Source organism: Epinephelus moara, chromosome 9, assembly GCF_006386435.1.
Source record: "Epinephelus moara isolate mb chromosome 9, YSFRI_EMoa_1.0, whole genome shotgun sequence".
Taxonomy (NCBI): domain Eukaryota; kingdom Metazoa; phylum Chordata; class Actinopteri; order Perciformes; family Serranidae; genus Epinephelus; species Epinephelus moara.
Window position 1 is genome coordinate 32,217,650 of NC_065514.1, and position 19,090 is coordinate 32,236,739.

The 19,090-nt window shown below is 40.2% G+C and overlaps 2 protein-coding genes across 2 annotated transcripts in view; one reads left to right on the forward strand and one right to left on the reverse strand.

Moving 5' to 3' along the window:
• The first annotated feature begins 1,670 nt into the window (after positions 1-1,670).
• Positions 1,671-5,141, forward strand: LOC126395149 (proteinase-activated receptor 3). Its single transcript, XM_050052367.1, has 2 exons — positions 1,671-1,920; positions 3,877-5,141. Exons 1-2 carry the CDS (start codon positions 1,854-1,856, stop codon positions 4,947-4,949), a joined length of 1,140 nt encoding a protein of 379 aa, XP_049908324.1. The 5' UTR covers positions 1,671-1,853; the 3' UTR covers positions 4,950-5,141.
• A 2,346-nt stretch (positions 5,142-7,487) lies between these two features.
• The window catches only part of LOC126395142 (synaptic vesicle glycoprotein 2C), a 77,805-nt gene continuing 66,202 nt past the window's right edge, over positions 7,488-19,090 (reverse strand). Inside the window, exons 10-13 of the mRNA XM_050052356.1 lie at positions 18,253-18,386; positions 15,413-15,616; positions 15,102-15,261; positions 7,488-13,281 (exon numbers count right to left, since the gene is read on the reverse strand). Of these exons, the coding sequence (XP_049908313.1) occupies positions 13,098-13,281; positions 15,102-15,261; positions 15,413-15,616; positions 18,253-18,386 (682 nt within the window). The 3' untranslated portion in view covers positions 7,488-13,097. The remainder of the gene's footprint in view (positions 13,282-15,101; positions 15,262-15,412; positions 15,617-18,252; positions 18,387-19,090) is intronic.

The following is a 19,090-nucleotide window of genomic DNA, read 5'->3' on the forward strand; positions in this document are numbered from 1 at the left end:
TGTGCCACATAAGAAGTGGTGAAGTATTCAGATCCTTTTCTTGTGTAAAAGTACTAAAACCACACTCTAAAGTAAAAGTCCTGTACTGAAAGCTTTACCTAAGTAAAAGTAAGAATAATCAGGAACATGTTTAAAGTAGTAAAACCCAATTCAGAAAAATCAAAATAGATAAATAAATAAATAAATAATAATATATGAAATAATAAATAATAATAATAATAAAACACCCCCCAAAACCTACATTTATTCAAAATAAATAGAAAGCAAAATAGTTGGCAATTATTTTTCTGTCAAATGAGTTGTCAAGTGATTAATTAACTAATTCAGTGATATTCAACTGAAGGCCTGTGAATTAAAAAAGAACTGATTTACACAGGAAATTGCTTTTGTAGTTTTAATATATATAAGATGCCAGAGTGCTTAAAAAAAACATCAAGTGTCTAAACGATACATACACAATAGACAGTGTAAAATGTTTCATATAAGTGTATGAACAGTTATCTAAAAAAAGCGATTAAACTATACTTACTATACTTCTATGAGCACCTGATTGATGTATTCAAAGTGTGCCATTTTTGATTTAATGCAACATACTTATTACACTAATGATTGTCATTAGTGCTACCAAAGAGTAACTAGAATACAATTAAGTGTACTTGACTGTACTGTTTTGAGACACCCCTAAGATGATTCCTGATAATTCTTTCCTATGTCCTTTTGGCTGTATTCTTGTAGTGCCCAAGTAAAGAAAAGTATACCAAAGTATATTTAATTTAAGAATACTTAGTATACTTTCATGACCACTTGATTAACATACTAAAAATGTGCTACTTCTAGTGTACAAACAATGTACTTAATATGATAATCATATATCATTAATGCCACTAAAGACATACAAGATGCATTTAAGTGCACTTGACTGCACTATTTTGAGACACCATTAAAAATACTTGAGTCTATCTTATTACTGATTCTGTACTTTAAAAAAAAATGTATTTTTCTCTACTTTAAGTATATTTTAATCAATTTTTAGTTAACTTTTAATGCAGTACTAAATATGCAATAAATATATTTATAATTAACGTGTTAAAATATATTTCAAGTACAGTTTCTTTTTATTTGTTATGGATTTTAAGTGTACTTAAATTGTAATTAAAAAATAATTCTATATAAACAAAGTTGGGTTAAAGTATATTTTTTAGAAAGTACAGAATTAGTAATAAAAGATGTACTTAAGTATATTTAAATACATCTTAATGGTGTCTCAGAATAGTACACTCAAGTACACCTTGTTGTATTTTAGTGTGTCTTAAGTTGAACTAATGACATATAATTAGCATATTAAGTACATCGTTAGTACACTCATAAATAGCACACTTTTAGTATATTGCCCATGTGCCCATGGTAAGTATACTTAAATTAAATATACTTTATTATACGTTTTTGTTACACAGGCACTACAAGAATACAGCCAAAAGGATGTGGCAAAGATACAAAGAAATTCTAAGGTGTTGTTCATTAGTGTCAACTTTGACTCCATAAAACAGAGAGCAGTGCAACAGAGTGACAAAGAACATGTGTGGGGGTGTTACATCAGAAGTTCACCCTGTGCATGTTAAAACAGAAACCAAAGACAACCCACATTCCTGCTGAAGCGGAGAAGATGTCAAGTGTTTTTTTTTTGTTTGTTTTTTCCACTTGGTAAGTTTGGGGAGGTGTTTGTGACTTCAGTGAAGCCACAGAGCAGCGGCAGCAGCAGACGGAGGTGACACATGGAACTGAGCATATAGGACCAGAGAGACGCACGGTTTTTCTGTTTCCGTTTGTGTGGCTGTTCAACAATAAGAAAAGAAATGGGGAAACTTCTTCTGTTATTCTTCGTTATTCTACTTTGTGTTAGTGGAACTCTCCAAAAGAAAGGTAAGACATGCTGATGTAACTTTAGTTTAACAATGAGTCTTCTGTGTAAATATTTATTTTATTATGTTTTACGTTAAAATGAGCTTATTGTGAAACATTCACCTATCTTGTATACTTGCAGTAATACTGTCGACTGTTTTGTTATATTATTTGTTGATAGCTCCCAGTGAAGAAAATAAGTGATTTCTGGTTAAGTTGATTTGTCAAGTTAGTGTGATTTCAGCAGTGGTGGAATGTAACTAGTAACTAGTTCATTCTCTTAAGTATTGTATTAAGTACAAACTTAAAGTAGGCCTTCTTGTACTTTCTTGTACTATTTCCATTTTCTACAACTTAATACTTCTACTTCACTACACCCCAGAGACAAGAATTGTACTATTTACTGCACTTTATTTGTCTGACAGCTTTCGTCACGAGTTACCTTCTGTCCAATGAAAACCATGTATTTTCAAATTTGGTAATTCTGATGTTGAATGTTTGTGATAAACTGAATGACAAGGTGTTCCTTTATGAGTTGAGAAAATTCTCCTCCTTCTTAAGCTAAATAAACTCTTTAAAAACCATCTTGGATCAGCTGGAAAATGCATCGTCACAAACTGAAAACAGGACTGTTTTTCTGACACCATGAAAAGTTGACTTTTAAGAGATACTCAGAGGACAGCAACGCTACTAACATGATGGTCTTATACAGAATATGATGCACTGAGATTAAACTACCCAGCAGTACATAAGGAGTTAAAATGACCTTAACCTCAAACATCTACAGCAGTAAAATGCAACATACACATTAATGCAGCACTCATATTGATCCAAAAACATAAGATAGAATAGAAAAACACTGACTGGGAACATTTTATTACACAATTATTATTTTACTTTAATACTTTTAAGTACACTTTGCTGATACATTCAAGTCTGAATACTTCTTTCACCATTAGGAATCAAATGAATCAAAAACTACAAGCTGCAACCTGCACAGTGGTGATTGTCACAGGTTCATTACATCAGTTATTACAACATCTGATGGCTCATTACTAGGACGCACCCCAGTCACCAGAGGAAAATGTTGGCCTTGTACATTTCTGTTCCGCTTTACTCATGCTACTGCTTTCAAAATCCCCTCCGAGCTACAACCTCCGAGCTAACAGTTTACACACTGAAAATGGCAATAAGCTATGTCTGCTTTGCTCTTTTGGCGAATAGTTTTAAAGATATAGAACAAATAAAAAAAACTTGCGAATGCACCTCGGAACAGCCCAGACTTCGTCTTGCAGGACTCTCGTGCCCTGTTGATCTATTTTCTGACATGGTCAGTCAGAGTTGATTTACCACATCTTTTGAATAATCTCCAGTCAGGCTCTACCTGAATACGATCCCTTTCATGCCAAGGGCCTAATCTCAAACTGTCCCAACTTCCCGCTGGATCAGCAAACCTTCTGTTTCCATTGTCAACGTAACTGCTCTCCTCCTGGTGAGTCTGCTCCGTTAGCACATGCTAACACAGCAGCAGTGCTAACATTCAACACTGAGTCATTAAATGGTTCCACCAAACTCACACCGATGCCGAAACGGCTCGACTCTGTCATTAAACCCGTTAATAACCATAAGGTATTGTTGAAACATATTGTTTCAGTGTATCCACCACATAATAATGCGCAAATATAACATATGCGTGGTTTGCAGAAAACGTACCATGCCAATATTTGACTGAACACCTTTGGGTGGTTCACTGTTGGTCGGACATAACTGAAGGCGTCACTATGGATTTTAGAAAACTTTTTTCTGGCATTTTAAATTCAAAGTTATTAATGGAGGAAATAATCATCATATTAATCACTAATGAAATAACCAAATAGGCTTTCATTTGAAGTGTATTTTGATAAAATAAATTGGAGTATGATGAATGTTATGAATGAAGTGATCACTAACTTTTGTATGTTTCTGTTTTTGCTGCAGGAAAAAGAAGGAACAAAGTGAAGAGAAACAACTCTGAGCCTGCGGTTGCTGTGCCCAGAACTTTTTTAGGAGACCCAGTCATTCAGACCAACTTGTTTTTTGTCCTAAATGGGACACAAGCTCCCCTTTCATCTCACTCCTCTCCAGCACTGCAGTCTCTAAGCAACAACACAGCCAGCTATCTCCGCGGCCCTCTGAGCACACGGGTCATCCCAATTATTTATATGTTGGCGGTCGCTGTCGGGATCCCAGCCAACATCGCCATCTTGTACACTCTGGCCACTAAAATTAGAAAGGTGTCCTCTGCCATTCTGTACTGCAGCCTGACCGTCTCCGACCTCTTCCTCCTCTTCTCCCTCTTCTTCAAGGCTCACTACCATTTCCATGGAAACCACTGGGTGCTCGGGGAGGCTGCGTGTCGAGTGGTCACGGCCTGTTTCTATGGCAACCTCTACTGCTCAGCCCAGACGCTGGCCTGCATCAGCATCAAGCGCTACCTGGCTGTCGTGCACCCGTTCATGTACAAAAGTCTCCCCAAGAGGATGTTCACTGGCTGGGTCAGTGTGGCCGTTTGGGGGGTATTTGGTGCCGCTGTGGTACCCGAGCTCGTCGTCCAGCAGAGCTATTGGATCCCTGAGGTGGGCCGCATCACCTGCCATGACGTTTTGCCTTTGTACTATGACTCCCATGTCTTCCTGCTCTACTACAACCTGTTTCTAACCATATTTGGCCTCCTGTTGCCGCTTGTGGTCACGATGGTGTGCTATGCCCGCATCGTGTCCGAGCTCAACAGATCGCACTATGACTGGGCGATGTACATCAAGGCCAGCTCCCTGGTGTTAATCATCTTCGTGGTGTGTTTCACTCCCGCTGGAGTCCTGCATTTTGTCCATTATGTGCAACTGTTTGCAGATGGAACTGAGAGTTTGTATGTGCACTTTAAAATGGCGGTGTGTTTGTGTTGCCTCCATGCCTGTCTGGACCCCTTCCTCTTTGTCATCATGTCCAAGTCTGCAGGCTCCAGGCTTTACTCTAGGGCCGTTAAAGGCAAGACTCTGAGCCTATCCATCTAACAGAGACTTACATGTTACCAAAAACTGTCTTTGATTGAGATTTAGCAACATATGAAGAGGAAGATTTTCTCTATGGCTGGAATCCAAAGAGAAAGCAAACTCGACTGTATTTATGATAAACAAGCAATGGACAGACTTCCTGTTGCATTAAATGTGTTCTCTGCAAGTAGATTAAATATTTTTGTATAGCAATAGTTTTCATGTGTGTGAGTCTGTGATGTGAGCCTGTTTATACATGTACATGGGTCACTGTCACCCCTGTGTTTACTGAACATCTCCTACTGACCACTTGTGTTCAAATTACATAACTGTCTACGCCACTTATGCTAGAAGGCCAAAAGGCCCCGTTCACAGTTTTTATGTCCACACTCTCGCTAGCTGCCCACTAGCATGCTCACGTTAGCAGTTGTGTTGGTACAGCTGAAGATATTGTCAGCAGAATTCATCACGTCTCGTTCCAAAGGGCAAAATGATGGATAGTCATACAGAACTGGATCTGAACTTCATCCTACTTGTTGTAAAATGGGCAAGTTATAGAGTGCTAGTGCGCCATCACCAAACCAACCACTACATTCTGCCTTGATGACATAGTCCCTATCACAGGCGCATCAGTGTCTTTGAGTGTCTTCCTGGTCGGTACGTGTGTCAGGGGGGGCCCTGACAGTTTGGGCCCCTGACCCCAGTGGTGCCTAGTAGGCCCGTTTAGTAATCCATCCATGGATATGTGGTCAAATGTGTCCCAGACCACCTCTGCAGTAGGTTCAAGTGTTGGATATTTTGCAGCCTAGCTTTAGATATATATTGAAGTAAGTGCTTTGTTTAACTAAGCCTTTAAACTCATCAAGAGGAGAATAAATCATTAACCTCCCCCCACCAGCGGGTGGAGGTTCCTGAAATGATTTGTATGTGACATTATCTGTCTGAAAACAATTATCAAGTCTGTGGCTAAGATCTAAAAATAGGTAAGTGTATGAACTGTATCCTTTCCTTAAGGGTTGTTAATGAATTAACTGCATGGTTTAAGGTTTTTTAAGGGCTAACAAAACTTTAAAAGGGCTTTAATTTTTCCTTTGTAAAGAAAAAGACAGGAAATTACATGCTCCATAGGTCTACTACTGGAGCTGAACCAGGGATGTTGCAGTCAAACCTATCCTCATACAATGGTTTGTATGATATACAAATTAGTGCCCCAAGGCTAATGGTATGTATACGACATAAAGTTACGTAGGCCTACTTAACATAAAGTTATGTAGGTTAGGTTTAGGAAAAGAAACATGGTGACAATGTACCTTAAATTAACTAACAGTTCACTTGGTTTGACATGGTCCCAAACATTGGTCTCTAGAAAGTCCTGAGGTAAAGCTCTGTGCTGTCTGACCTATCCACTAACCCAACCTGTATATAGGGTTTAGGTGGACATTCGGCCTTTAAACTACTTCCTTATTTACTCCCATCAGCACACTGGTAATTTTATCACAGCCTGAATGAATGACTGAATGTTATTGTAATTTGTAGTATATGTGGACAATTATTCTCTGTGAGAGACGCAGGTTACCTGAGTCCTGAGAATTCAGCTGCTAGAGAAGCTGCCTCATAGTCTGAAGGTTGCGAGTTTAAAGGACAGCTTAATGGGACTGTGATTGTGAACACATGACTGGCATTTTTTAAAATAACATTTGTATGCTTTTGTTATGACTTTAAATGTATGTGTTTTAGGGGCCGTACACATGCCGCATTTTTGCATCCCCAAATTCATTGTTTTTAGTTTAGACACACGGCAGGTGCGCTCAAACGCCAAAACAATGGTGTCACGACATGCATGTGTATCCTATTACCTATTTTTCAGGCTGCGACACCTGCCCTGAGATAATCAGAGTTCAACTTTACAGTGGACAGCAGTTGGGGGCTTTCACATAAGGGACTGGGGCCCAAATCTGAGTACACATGGCCCCAAAGTCGTGTGCCCCAAAGGGTACATTTTAATGAATAACAATATTCTAAAATGTGAAACTTTATAGATTTAACCTCAATTAGAGATTAATTTTTTTGAATGTAAAACCCCTGACAATGTACAAAAATTTGATGTTTGTGAATAAACTGGTGTATATAAGAAGGATTTCAGGGGGTTTAGAAAACCCCTCAAAGATTCTAACCCTATCTTTCATTTTGAAGAAATAAAACAATCTGCCTCTAACAAATTAAAAGTTTTATTTTGAGCAATAAAATGCACTTTTGCTCAGTTTAATACACTCTGGGATTTTTTTGCTATGTATTACCTGTTGCTTATGGTGGTAAAAGTATGCTATGCAATGCCATAATTATCTGGTATTCTTGTAGCCACAGCTCAGTAACAGTTACATGACCTCACCTTAATTCAAGTGAAAAGAACAGTCGGCCCCAGTCTGCCCTCTGTGGTTAAAATGAACAACAGAACCTGACAAAGATGGTTGATTTCATATAAATGGTGCCATCTGCTGGTGTGAGTGGATGCAGCCATATTTGGACACTGAACAGAATGAAAAAAGCCCTGCAGCTGTTCAAATGAAACTCTTTATTCAATATGTAGACACCAGAGGAATCCACCTTTACACTGCATCCACTTGATCCTTTTCTTATCAAAATAAATCATATCAAGGACAGGTAACAGTTTTTACACACACCTCCACATTGTGTTTGTCAGCAGAGGTTTTCAAATCTGAAAGTCACAACTCAATTTCATTCCTGCTTCAGTGACTTTATGATAGTAATGAATCTCACTGGAAACCTTCCCAGAGAGCAGATTTGACCACCCCTGCTGGTTAACACTTTGTAGTACATACAGTCATCTCACCACTAGCATGCCCTTTCACAATGACCCAGAAGTCAACTGATAATGAACACCTGTCCACAACGAACATGACGACGCACGAGAATGATACATTCACCTTTGACCCGGGAATCACATGTCTGTTCTCCCCCGCGGAGGAACAGCAAAGACACCAAAATGGAAAAAGCACACACAACAGAAGCACTTCAGTAACAAACATGCAGGATTTCTTTTTGGAAACAGTGACTTTGTTCAGCACAGGTGGAGGTGACGATGTGGACGAGCAGACAGATGCAGATAAAGCATTAAACATCAGGAAACCAGATCTTGAAACAGTTGCATTTCAGTCCAAAAAAAGAGGAAAAAGCTGCATGTCCTAGGTCACAAATTTGCTTTCTAGAATAAGAAATATGGCAACATAACGTCACATACTCTATGTTGACACTAAATATCATCATCATATAACTGACTCCAACATAACTGAATGTAACAGTACTGTACTTTTCACTTATCTGACTTTTTTTGTGTGATTAAACAAACTCAGAACGTGTTTTTATTTTTACAAATTACCTAATGCATTTTAACATTGTAGCAGCAATAGTTCCATTCATTTGAGGTTTTAAAGGGAGTGTTCACCCAAATCACAAAAGCACATATTTTCTTATTTATCTCAAGTGGTGTCAAGCCAAACAGATTATTATTATTTTATCTGACCAGTTAACCTTCTCTAAGATTTCTGCCTCCACCTCATTACAATGGAGAAGGGTGTACGACCATACTGGAGCTAAAGTCCCAGGGCCTAACAAGACATGAGCCAGGGAAGTCACAGAAGTTTCCTGCGCATAGCTATAATGATCAGCACACTGTAGAGCAACAAATCATATTGCGTTTTTTAATGCCACAAATCACAGTTCAATTAGCCATAGCATTGTGATCTTGGCTGTGTGCTGATAAAGAGGAATGAACAGGCAGCTGGAGGAGACCATGAGCCTGTAAGAGAGCCCTCTGCTGCTGTAGAGGAGGATAGAGGACTGTGTGCTGAGGTAGAGGGGAAAGAAGGAGAGGTGCCGACAACTGGAGGAGAAGCACCAGTAGTAGACAGGATGTCTGCAGGAGACGGATCTTCCCATGATGCCACTGTGCACACAGGCCTATCTGACTGATAACCTACAGTAGTGTTGTCTTGACTTATTGTTGACATATTATCTTATATTTATATAAGATATTGAGTTTTATATTCTCTTTACAGATAAGGCAACAGTCTCACAGAGATTCCTGAAATGGTGACAACCTCTAACAGCGCGTTACTTGGTCAGGAAATGTCAGGGGTCAAACCGAATACGCTATTTGAAAGAGATAATGCTGTGAAACAGTTGCAGTTTAGAGAACAAAAAAGTACTTGGTTAAAGGTATACTATGCAAGATTTTTCTAAAAAAAAATATCAATGTATCGACTCATACAAAAGTAATCTATCTTTATCATCACTTATGACCTCCTCTCAGTGTATGGTGGTGTATTTATCTGCAGAGACTCTGCCTTCTGCATGGATCTTCTTACTTTCCTCTTATTTTCTGTGTTTGTGACGTTTATGGCTTGGTACCCCCACAGCGCTCAGGTGAGGTTAGGGCTCGGTAGGACCAGGTGTCAGGTGAATGTGGTTGGCTATTACTTTCACTTTTGCTGGCGAACGTGTCTGCAAACAGTAAGGAAAAGATTGTAGTTTGGGGAAAAATAACTAGGTATGGGACCTAAGTCACATAAACTTGCATACTTTGCATAGTTCCTTAAAGTACCTCCATGTAGTACTTTGCACAGTTATGTAAAGTCCATAAAGTCACCTAACTATACTGACTTTTAGCTAAGACATGAACAGCAGTGTCCTGCTTGAAACTTGTTGAACCCATTCACCACTCCCACTCACCCTACATGGACTTTTGTGCTCTTACTTAACTTGTATGTCCACCTCAATAAAAGATTCTCATTGACTTTACATTGGCATTGTTTCCTTATTGCCGACATAGAATTTTAACACATTTGGTGCCAGTCACCTCGTAATGCAGTGCTAAGAGTTTGTGTCAGAAACAACACCAGTTACTCTGGATGGACAGTGTGCTCTGTGGATTACCCAAAATGACCAGGATACTAATGTGAGAAAGATAAGCTCCTTTTACACAAGCACTGCAAACCTGAAATTATCTAGACATTACTCGGAGGAGCTGTATGTAAGAACGCAAATGTCCAAATCTGTTGAATCAGACATTTAATGTGTGAATAAAGCAGGTTATTGTCCGGAGAATTCACAGTGAGCGAGTAGGCATGTTGATGATGTTTCAGAGGAACCAGCTACGTGATGGCGGTGTAATCCGCGCCATGTCTTTTCTCTTGCATACTCTACCCCAGCGGCACCCTTCGCCTAAACCATACAGAGTTTTTCCAGTAGGTGAGAACACTTCTGACACAATCTCCTGTTGTGTGTTACATGTGTGAAATGCAAACTCTGGGCAATGTCTGGAGTTCATATTAGAAAACTTTATGTCTCAGTTCAGACTGAAATATCTCAACAACAACTCATGGAACAGTCAGGGTCCCCAGACGATGAATTCTACTGACTTTGGTGTCCTCATAAGGTCCACATTTATTGTCTGTATAGCTATTAAGTATGTTTTTTTGGAATTTGGGTGAACTGATCCTTTAAGCATGGCTTTTAATTTCACTTAATCATGTGGTTCAAATCCTCCAAAAACACCCAGCTCCCTGGTATAGAAAACAAAACAAAAAAGACATGGCTTTCTACATATGATGGTCACAGGAACTTATTAGGGTTTGTCTGGACTCACACACACACACACACACACACACACACACACACACACACACACACACTGCAGTAGAAATGAGACACACAAAAAAAGCAGGAGAGAGCAGCAAAGCTTCCAGCAAAGGTTTGGAAGGAGAGACAGGCTCAATGGAGAGAGGCACAACATTTGAGAAAGGCCTTTGAGTTTTTGGAGGGAGCAGCAGCAAGGCAGGAGGAGATAAACAGAGCAAGAGGACAAGACTGGATGAGAAACACTATGAGGAAAGATGGTGAGACAGATAGAGAGGGGAAAAAAACAAGGAGAAGAGCAGATAATAACAGCAGAGTATAAATTCTTCTTGACAAGGTCGGACTGCAAACGGAGAGCGGAACCCTTCGTGGTGAGCTCAGCGCAACGAGACGAACACAACACAGACACGAGAGAGGCAGAGAGAAAGCATTCAGACAAAAGGTTTCCAATCTCAAAAGTCTCTTACTGTAAAAAGCAGAAAATGTAAACTTCTTTTCACTTTAGAAATGTAGCTGCTGAAGTTGCCGGTATTGACTAAACTACTTTATTGATTTTTTGTTTTTTGTTTTTTTTCTTATGGCCTTGTCATTCTTGCAAATTGTGGCAAAAGGCTTGAACGTCGTCAACCATTATTGGAATACTGATCACAGGTAACAAAAGTCAAAAGCACCTTCGATATTTGGCCTTCAAACATGAACTTGTGGAGCAATAAATTACACACATAAATTACTTAATATATAAATAAACATGTAATAAACACATAAATTACTTATACTTAAAGGAATAGCTTGACATTTTGTTGAACTATACACACTTCCTTGCTGAGAGTAAGATGAGAACATTGATACCACTCTCATATCTGTATGTTAAACATAACGCTACTGCTAGCAGCCACTTAGCTTAGCTTAGCATAAAGACTGGAAGCAGAGCAAGACAGCTAACCTGGCTCTGCACCTGACCATGAAACAGTCTGGCTCACAATCCCCTTTAAAACCACAGCTTTTTATTTCTATGCTTCCATTTTTGCAAAGGATGAAACAAACAAGATACAACACGTTAATTAGTGAGTTTTAAAGGTGCTGGTGGGCAGACTTTGCTTCTGTACCTGTCGACAGGGCAAGGCTCTTTTCACCTGCTTCTAGTCTTTCAGCTAAGCTAAGCTAAGCAGCTGCTAGTTTTGGCTTTTTAGCTCTGAATAAGTGTATTTCCAAAAATGTCACACTATCCCTTTAATCTGAGTGAGACTGGGCAGGATTTGGAGGGGGAAGGTTGTGGGAGGTCCAAGCCTTTTGCAGCTTTGACACATGCATGTGTGGGTTGCATGTGTGAAACAGCTAATGAGCTGCTGATATACAGAATTCTATCACCACTGATAATTTGTACTTGTTTCTGAACAGTAGCCTCCCAGTTCCTGCAGGAATGCCCAGGGCTTTGGCAACCAGCCACCAACATTTGGTAAATTCCTCACCCTCGATTGTAGTCTTAAAGGTTAGGTTCAGTATTTTTCAACCTGGACGCTATTTTCCAATGTTACTATGTCGAAATGACTAATGAGAATATTCAATTTTTGAAATTGTTCCAGTGTTGAGCAAGAGTGCTGCAGAAAGCAGTGCAAACAGGCTGCAATGTAACCACTCAGGGCATCTGTGCACCATTAATTTATGTCCACTAAAAGTGCCGTTTTTTGTTGTTGTTGTTGTTTTTTTAACCACTGACAGGCTCTGGTTGTTATTCTAAGTGTCTGACATTATGGAAATTATTCTACAGAGATCAACCTTTTTGTTAAAAAGTAAGATCCTTTTTGTTAAACCAGAAACAGCCCAGAAATTGCCATCACCAAACCACCAGACTCCATTTAAATAAGCTGATTTTAGTGCATATGTAGCCAGCATATTTTCACATCCAGTTGGTTGAATTAAGGGTTTATTTCAACCAAAGCAGAGATGGTGATTGGCAGTGGACAGACGAATCAAGATGGTTTATGTGAGTTTTATTTTATGTCTGTAGACTATGAACGAAGTGTGTTTTACCATGATAAAATTACTGTTTGTTTAAATAAAGTCTGGTGGGTTTTGGGGATGGTGATTTCAGCGCTGTCCTTGCCATAAGGTTGTCAGACACTTATAATAACAATCTGAGCCTGTCAGTGGCAAAAAGTCATTGTTGTTCCCATTAATCACTTTGACACAAAAACATAGAAAATAGGGTCCAGGTTGAAAAATACCTAAGTTACCCCTTAAAGTCTTTATATCTACAGCTCATTGTTAAATTAAACTGCATTTTATTATCCTTTGTTATTTACCAGGTACTTTACTCATACATAACAGAATAACAATAACTTGTCCTGTACTGTGTAAGTACACAATCAAATTATTAATCAAATAATAAATACAAGTGGGATGAATGCTGTGCTAGTTTCAGTGATATCCTAATAAATCATAGTCCATAAGTGAGTGGTTATTCAGTGAAGTGAGTAAACACCTGGTAAACAACACGCTGTTCTGTGTTGAGGTTTACATGAGGACATTGGCACGTGTGTCTGGCAGTCGGAGCCCCACCAGGCCGCCGCCAACCAACACAGACGATGCCATCAGGATGGGGATTGCCTTGGTGATGCCAACCAGTGAGCCAAAGATCAGGTTGCCCAGCACTGCTGCCAGCTTACACATGGCATTACAGAAGCCGAAGCCTGTACCCCTGAAAACAAAAGAGACAAGTAGAAAAAAGAGTCAGAGCCTGTTGTAGTAAACATACTCAAGTGTTTGTTTCTAGAAAAGGCAAATTGCTCATGGAAATATATACTCTTTATTTTTATTCTCACCCAAGAGTGTCTGTCATATGTAAATATATGTATTTAATGAACGTTTCCTGAATGTAGCCACTTTCTGTAGCTGACCTAGAATATCCACCTCATGGTTGTATCAGCACAGTTTCAAGGTGGGCACTCAAGATTAGAGTCACCAATTCAATATCTGACCAAATGTCGCCCCTTCTGTTCCTGAGTTACGATGTTAAGTTATGGCCAGAGGTGTTTTTTGCAGAACACTGTGATGTCACAGTGAAGTTGACCTTTGACCTTTTGAATGTAAAATGTCATAATTTGGCCATTTTAGACATTTGTGTAAAATGTTGTCATAATTAAGGCCCAATTATGCTCAACGTTAAATACGGATCCAGATACGGACGGAGCCTTCTGACCGTGCTCTGCGTTCATTTCGTCCGTATTTCTGCACATTTCCATAAAGCTTACGGATACGGGCCAAACCGAGCAGTACCACCGGAAACAGTGTTGCTGTCACTACCCAATACATAGCTCTAGTGAGACACGAAGAAGAAATAACAATGGCTTGAACCTTGCTGCCAAAGCTTGCTGGCTGATTGCTGTAGCGAGAAAGCACAAGGTGACAGCTAGTCGCCCTGCCTCACTCACAGGCGCGCTGTGCGACTTGTCATGCTGGATGTGGGGGGCCACCCGGCGAAGCAAGTTATTGAATGCCCCAGCGGCCATCCTAAAGTACTGGAAATGACGCTCGTTGTCAATTTCTCTCATCGGCAGTACTAGAGAAAAGAATTCTCCGTCCTCCAGTCACGATGTATTTAATGGCCTCACCGACCACCGCCTCCTACAACGCTGCTTCTGTTTTTGTCTTTTATGCAAGAGGTACATTATCAATATCTCCTCCACAGTCGCCATCATCAGTCATGTTAAACATTTTGGTGGTGACACAGACTGGCACATGCAGCTCAGCTGGAAAAGCTCCACTTCAGCGTGACAGTACACAATTTATTTTTTAGTTAACATTACATGAGACATCATTTTTATTTCATTCTGCATGAGGCGTTCTACATGCCTGAAAACAGAGTTAACTTGCCCTGTGTAGCCCTAATGTTGATCCCTGAGACAGCAGTGTTATTTTATTTCAACTTGCTCTCAGAGTGCTCTCAGAGTTTCAGAAGTCGGGGGGGAATTTTGTGAACTTTTGCCTTGCTGTTATTTAGTAGTTGGCTTTATTTATTTTTTCTTTAATAACTATTGACTGTGAATCCAGATTGTATGGACCCAGTAGTAGACAGTGAAATGCTGCTCCTTATGTCTTTGAAACATGGGGCCAGGTCTCTATTTACTGATAAAGCATGTTAAGTGGATCCATTGGATTGCATATGACGGGATGTTTTTTTCAGGATTACATCTCATAACAAAGACACGAGATTTTGAGAATGAAGTCCAAATTATCTCAAGAATACAATGATAATATTTTGGGATTTTAATATTCATACAAATAATGATTAATACTACATTGTCAAAAGGTGAAATCAGTGTGTCAGCAGGTCAAATGATGGATGTGAATGACCTGAGGTCATATGTTTTAAGGAGATTTTAGGATATTGAACTGAAATGACATCACAAAAAAAATCAATGCACTCTTTTTATCACCTATATATTGCTATTACTGATAAGGGAGAGGTGTAATTTTGCTACGTATACACACTGTGTATGTAGTGAGTGCAGCCCCCACCTCCTGTCTGTTGGATACAGCTCAGTGGTGACCACATCAAGGGAGTTCCAGGCAGAGATACTGAGGCCATTGTAGAGACAGAGCATGAAGATCATCATGGACTCACTGGTGCCAAACCAAAGGAAGAAGCAGCTGATGCCTGACAGCACCATGGAGCCTCCTGCGGGAAACAATACCAAACATCTTTTACATCTCACGCACAGAACAGCCTTGTTTACCTCACCGCAGCTCACTGCAGACACACAGGCCAACATCAGAAGACATTCAGCCAGAGGAAAGCTTTGTTATTTAAAGAGAATGTGATATCACACCTAACATGCTGAGGCGTCCTATTTTGTCCATGAGGAGGGCAGAGACAATGTTTCCAGGCAGCACAGCCAGCGTTCCCAGGAAGTTGACAAAATAGACCCAGTAGGCACTGTAGTCGTCGTCGTACGTCATCTGACAGCCTGTCTTGTTGTGGTGGAAGGAGCTGTTGATCACTCTGGAATTTGTTAGTTTGGTGTCGTCGATATCTGCAAGTGTGAGAAGCAAGCACTCAGTTTTCACACTGTGTTTAAATAATTCATTAGGGTATGTTTTTATCTGCTATTGTCTGCTTTCCACAGTTAGATTTCAAAGAGCAAAAACTGGCCTCTTTCTGTGAGTTGAAATTGCTGCAGAAACTAAAAGCTCTGGCTGCTGCTGAGGGGGTATATCAAAATCTATTGTTCTGGTGATGCTGAATTTGTTTTTTTTAAATTCGATTTTAGACTCCTTTTGGGTTGTCTTTGACATGCAATACTGGATAACCAGCTGCAATTGCCCTGGGGCCTCTGACTCTGGGAAAGGGGACATAAAAGTCCTGGGTTCACTGGATGTCAGAAGGATTTGGTCATTTTGATTCACTTGTCACTAAACCACAATATTACCTGAGGTTGCTCCTGCTCTGTCTCTGTTATTTTAGTTTGCATTGGGCTCACATGATACATATTCCTTAATAAAGTCATGTGTAAAGCTAGGCTAGGCAGTTTCATTTTTGGCATATCTGGGCAAAAGTTCCATGTAATTCACGTGGACTGAGAGAAAACTAGACTCCTGCATCTTCTCTTGGCCATTTAAAAAAGAGGACGCTCCTACTGGCTGTTCTACAATTGCATATGCATGTCCCTTCAGTGAAAGGCTGATTCAATGGCAGAGAATCCTGCAGAGAAAGTTGCCATTCCAGCACTAGCAACAGCTGCCTACACTGCAAAGCAACCCAAAAATGGAAGATCGAAAAGAAGTCTAAAAGAAAGTCTGACAATAAACGGAATAAAACAATATCTGTGAAGTGTTTAAGAGATGGAGAGAAAATGTTGCTAATGCTAACAGTTTTGCCCTCTGCTAACCATAGGTTCATAGCTCCAGGCTTGAAGTTCACATTTATGTAGCTAACATAGCTACGGCCTAAAATCAAAGTGTATCCTCTGCCACCTCAGACCACCTCGCCAGGAGGAGAGCAGCCACAGCTCCAGGGACTGACCCCCAGCCAACAGTTGCAGCAATCTGAATCCAGCCAGCACACTGTCTAGCTCCAGGGTACTGTACGGCCCCTACTTCTTGCTGGATCAGCAAACTTTCTGTTGCTGCCGTTACACAACTGAGACCGGGCACTGGCCACCAGCTTGTTGTGACACCCAGCGCTGGACAGATTTGGGCTGCTACAGTCGCCAACCATAGGTCTGTCTTCCCTGCTGCTGCCAGCTTTCCTCCTGGGAGGCAGTCTACAGTGGTGGTGAGCAAGACGGAGGGAGCGTGGTATGGTTTCTAGCTATTTCTTGTCTCATTTATGGTCTGATAAACACGAGAGAGGAGGGAGGGAAAAGCTGAGGCAGGGGGGTGTATTTTCAAATTCTGATGTTTTTTTTTTCTTTTTTCCTGATTTCTGCCTGCCCTAGCTTTAATAAAATCATCACAAACTACGTAAGCGACGCACAGAAAACCTGCAGCCTAGTTATTATTCCTTCTCAGAAATACCAGCGTCTAGGTGTCTATTGTCCCATCTTACTCTCTGCAAGAAAGCAAATAAGCATATTTCTGAAAAATGCCAAACTGTTTCGTTAATCTGAATGAGTCTTAATGGCTAATAACTGCTTAATTAAAACCTTGCACTAGCATATTTGCATTTTTCGATTGATTCATAAGAATTATGAATTAAGAATTACCCTTCTCAACTCGTACAGTGCAAATGTCTGTGGGCTCTCTCCCTAAACAGAAAAGGTTTATTAATAATCTTCAGCAGCTGCAGCAAAGAGAAAACATTCCCTGCTCTCACCTCTGCTCTCATGACGCACTCCTCCCTCCCTCTCTCACTCTGTCTATCCTTGTTTTTCTTTATCCTCTGCTCTCCAGAGACATATTGCTGGGGGCAAAGAGACTTCATTTCCCATGGGGCATTACCAGCAACCTGACATGCCCTTACTGTTTCCATGTTCAGCGCTTTTCCTGAGTGCTGGAGGGAACTATTTTTCCACCCTGCGCTCCCACAAGGTCTGATTCAGCTCTGCTTCCTCTCAGAACATTTTAAATGTCTGCCGTGCCTTTGCTTTTCTTCCTGCTTGTGTTTTTGTCAGCTTCAAAATGATTGGTTTGCATTTTTGTAACATATCCTGTATATATTAAAAGTACATTTGATGCTTTGTATGCTTGGGCAGATAGTTCCAGTGGATCAAAACAATAGAAAAAGCTCACATTTGGAAAAAAATTCATAGAATCTTGTTTATGTGCCTTACTGTTCAACTAAAACATCAGAGCCAATAAAAAGCATCACTTCAGGACTGGTTGTGTGGTTAGAAATTGCCATTTTCAGTGCTCTGCAGCCAAGCCTGGCTCAGTTTCTTTGTTAACTACAGTCGACTGAGTTCAGAGAGGCAATCTGTGCAGGGCCACAGAGGTTAAGCAGTAATTTAGTGGCATAAAGCAAAAGCCATAAACGCTCAAAACCATTCTTTCTTCCCCAGAAGCTTGGACGTTAGACCCAAAATGAACTGTCAGACAGAGACAGAGAGACTGAGTGAGACTTATGTGTGAGCCACCTACAGAATAATAGGATTTTCAGGGGTGGAAGGAAATACTGTGTGCTGGGGCAGAAGGCTGTGAATGTGAGTGAGTTCTACAGATGGAGACTCACCCGTGTTGAAAAAGAAGGAGTCTACAAAGGTACAGTTTTTGAAGTAAGATGCTAGGGAGGAGACATCTTCAAAATAGCAGTTGAGAAAAGATGAGTCGATGAATGTGACCGCCTTAAACTTCATACTGATGAACCTGGGAGGAGGAGAAGGAGAGACAAGATGGAGGTGGCAGGGGAAGACATTAACATATGGATCAAAATAATAAACAGAGATTGGAAACATATTTCTGACAGCACAAGTGCTGATATTGAACTATTCCCCTTCTTTTTTAATAAATGGTAAATGGGTAGTTTAAAACAAAAAGGATCAAAATTGATGCAGCAGAAGTAATAACATTGTGTTTTTTTACCCATGCATTTTTACTCCTTGTTAAAACTTGGCTCCTACATTACCCACAATGCAACTTGATTGTAGACAGTTCAGTCACAGATTTGAGTGTGTGTAAAATAGCAGTGGCTGTTTTAGCCTGGCGCTGTTAGCTTGTGGCAGTGATGAGCAGCGGGCTAAAGAGGTCTCACTTCTTTCAAACTCCACAACCCCTGATGCTTTTCTTTTACAAACTTGCACAGAGGGTCACTTGGCAAATTTATAATTAATTAATAATTAATAATTTACATGTAAACAGGCAGTATGCTGAAAACACACCAAACAGTGGCAGAGCCTGCGACAAGCTGCCGTGCAGTAGATATGGAAAAGTGCCATGGCTGCTCGAAGCTCAGCAAGCTGCAGCCTTTCCGGTCTGCAACTAAAAGTTGGGGTTAGATTAAATTTTGCCAGCAACTTGCAGCCGAAGAATACCAGCAGCCAATCAGTAAACAGTCCTGTGACTCCTGTGAC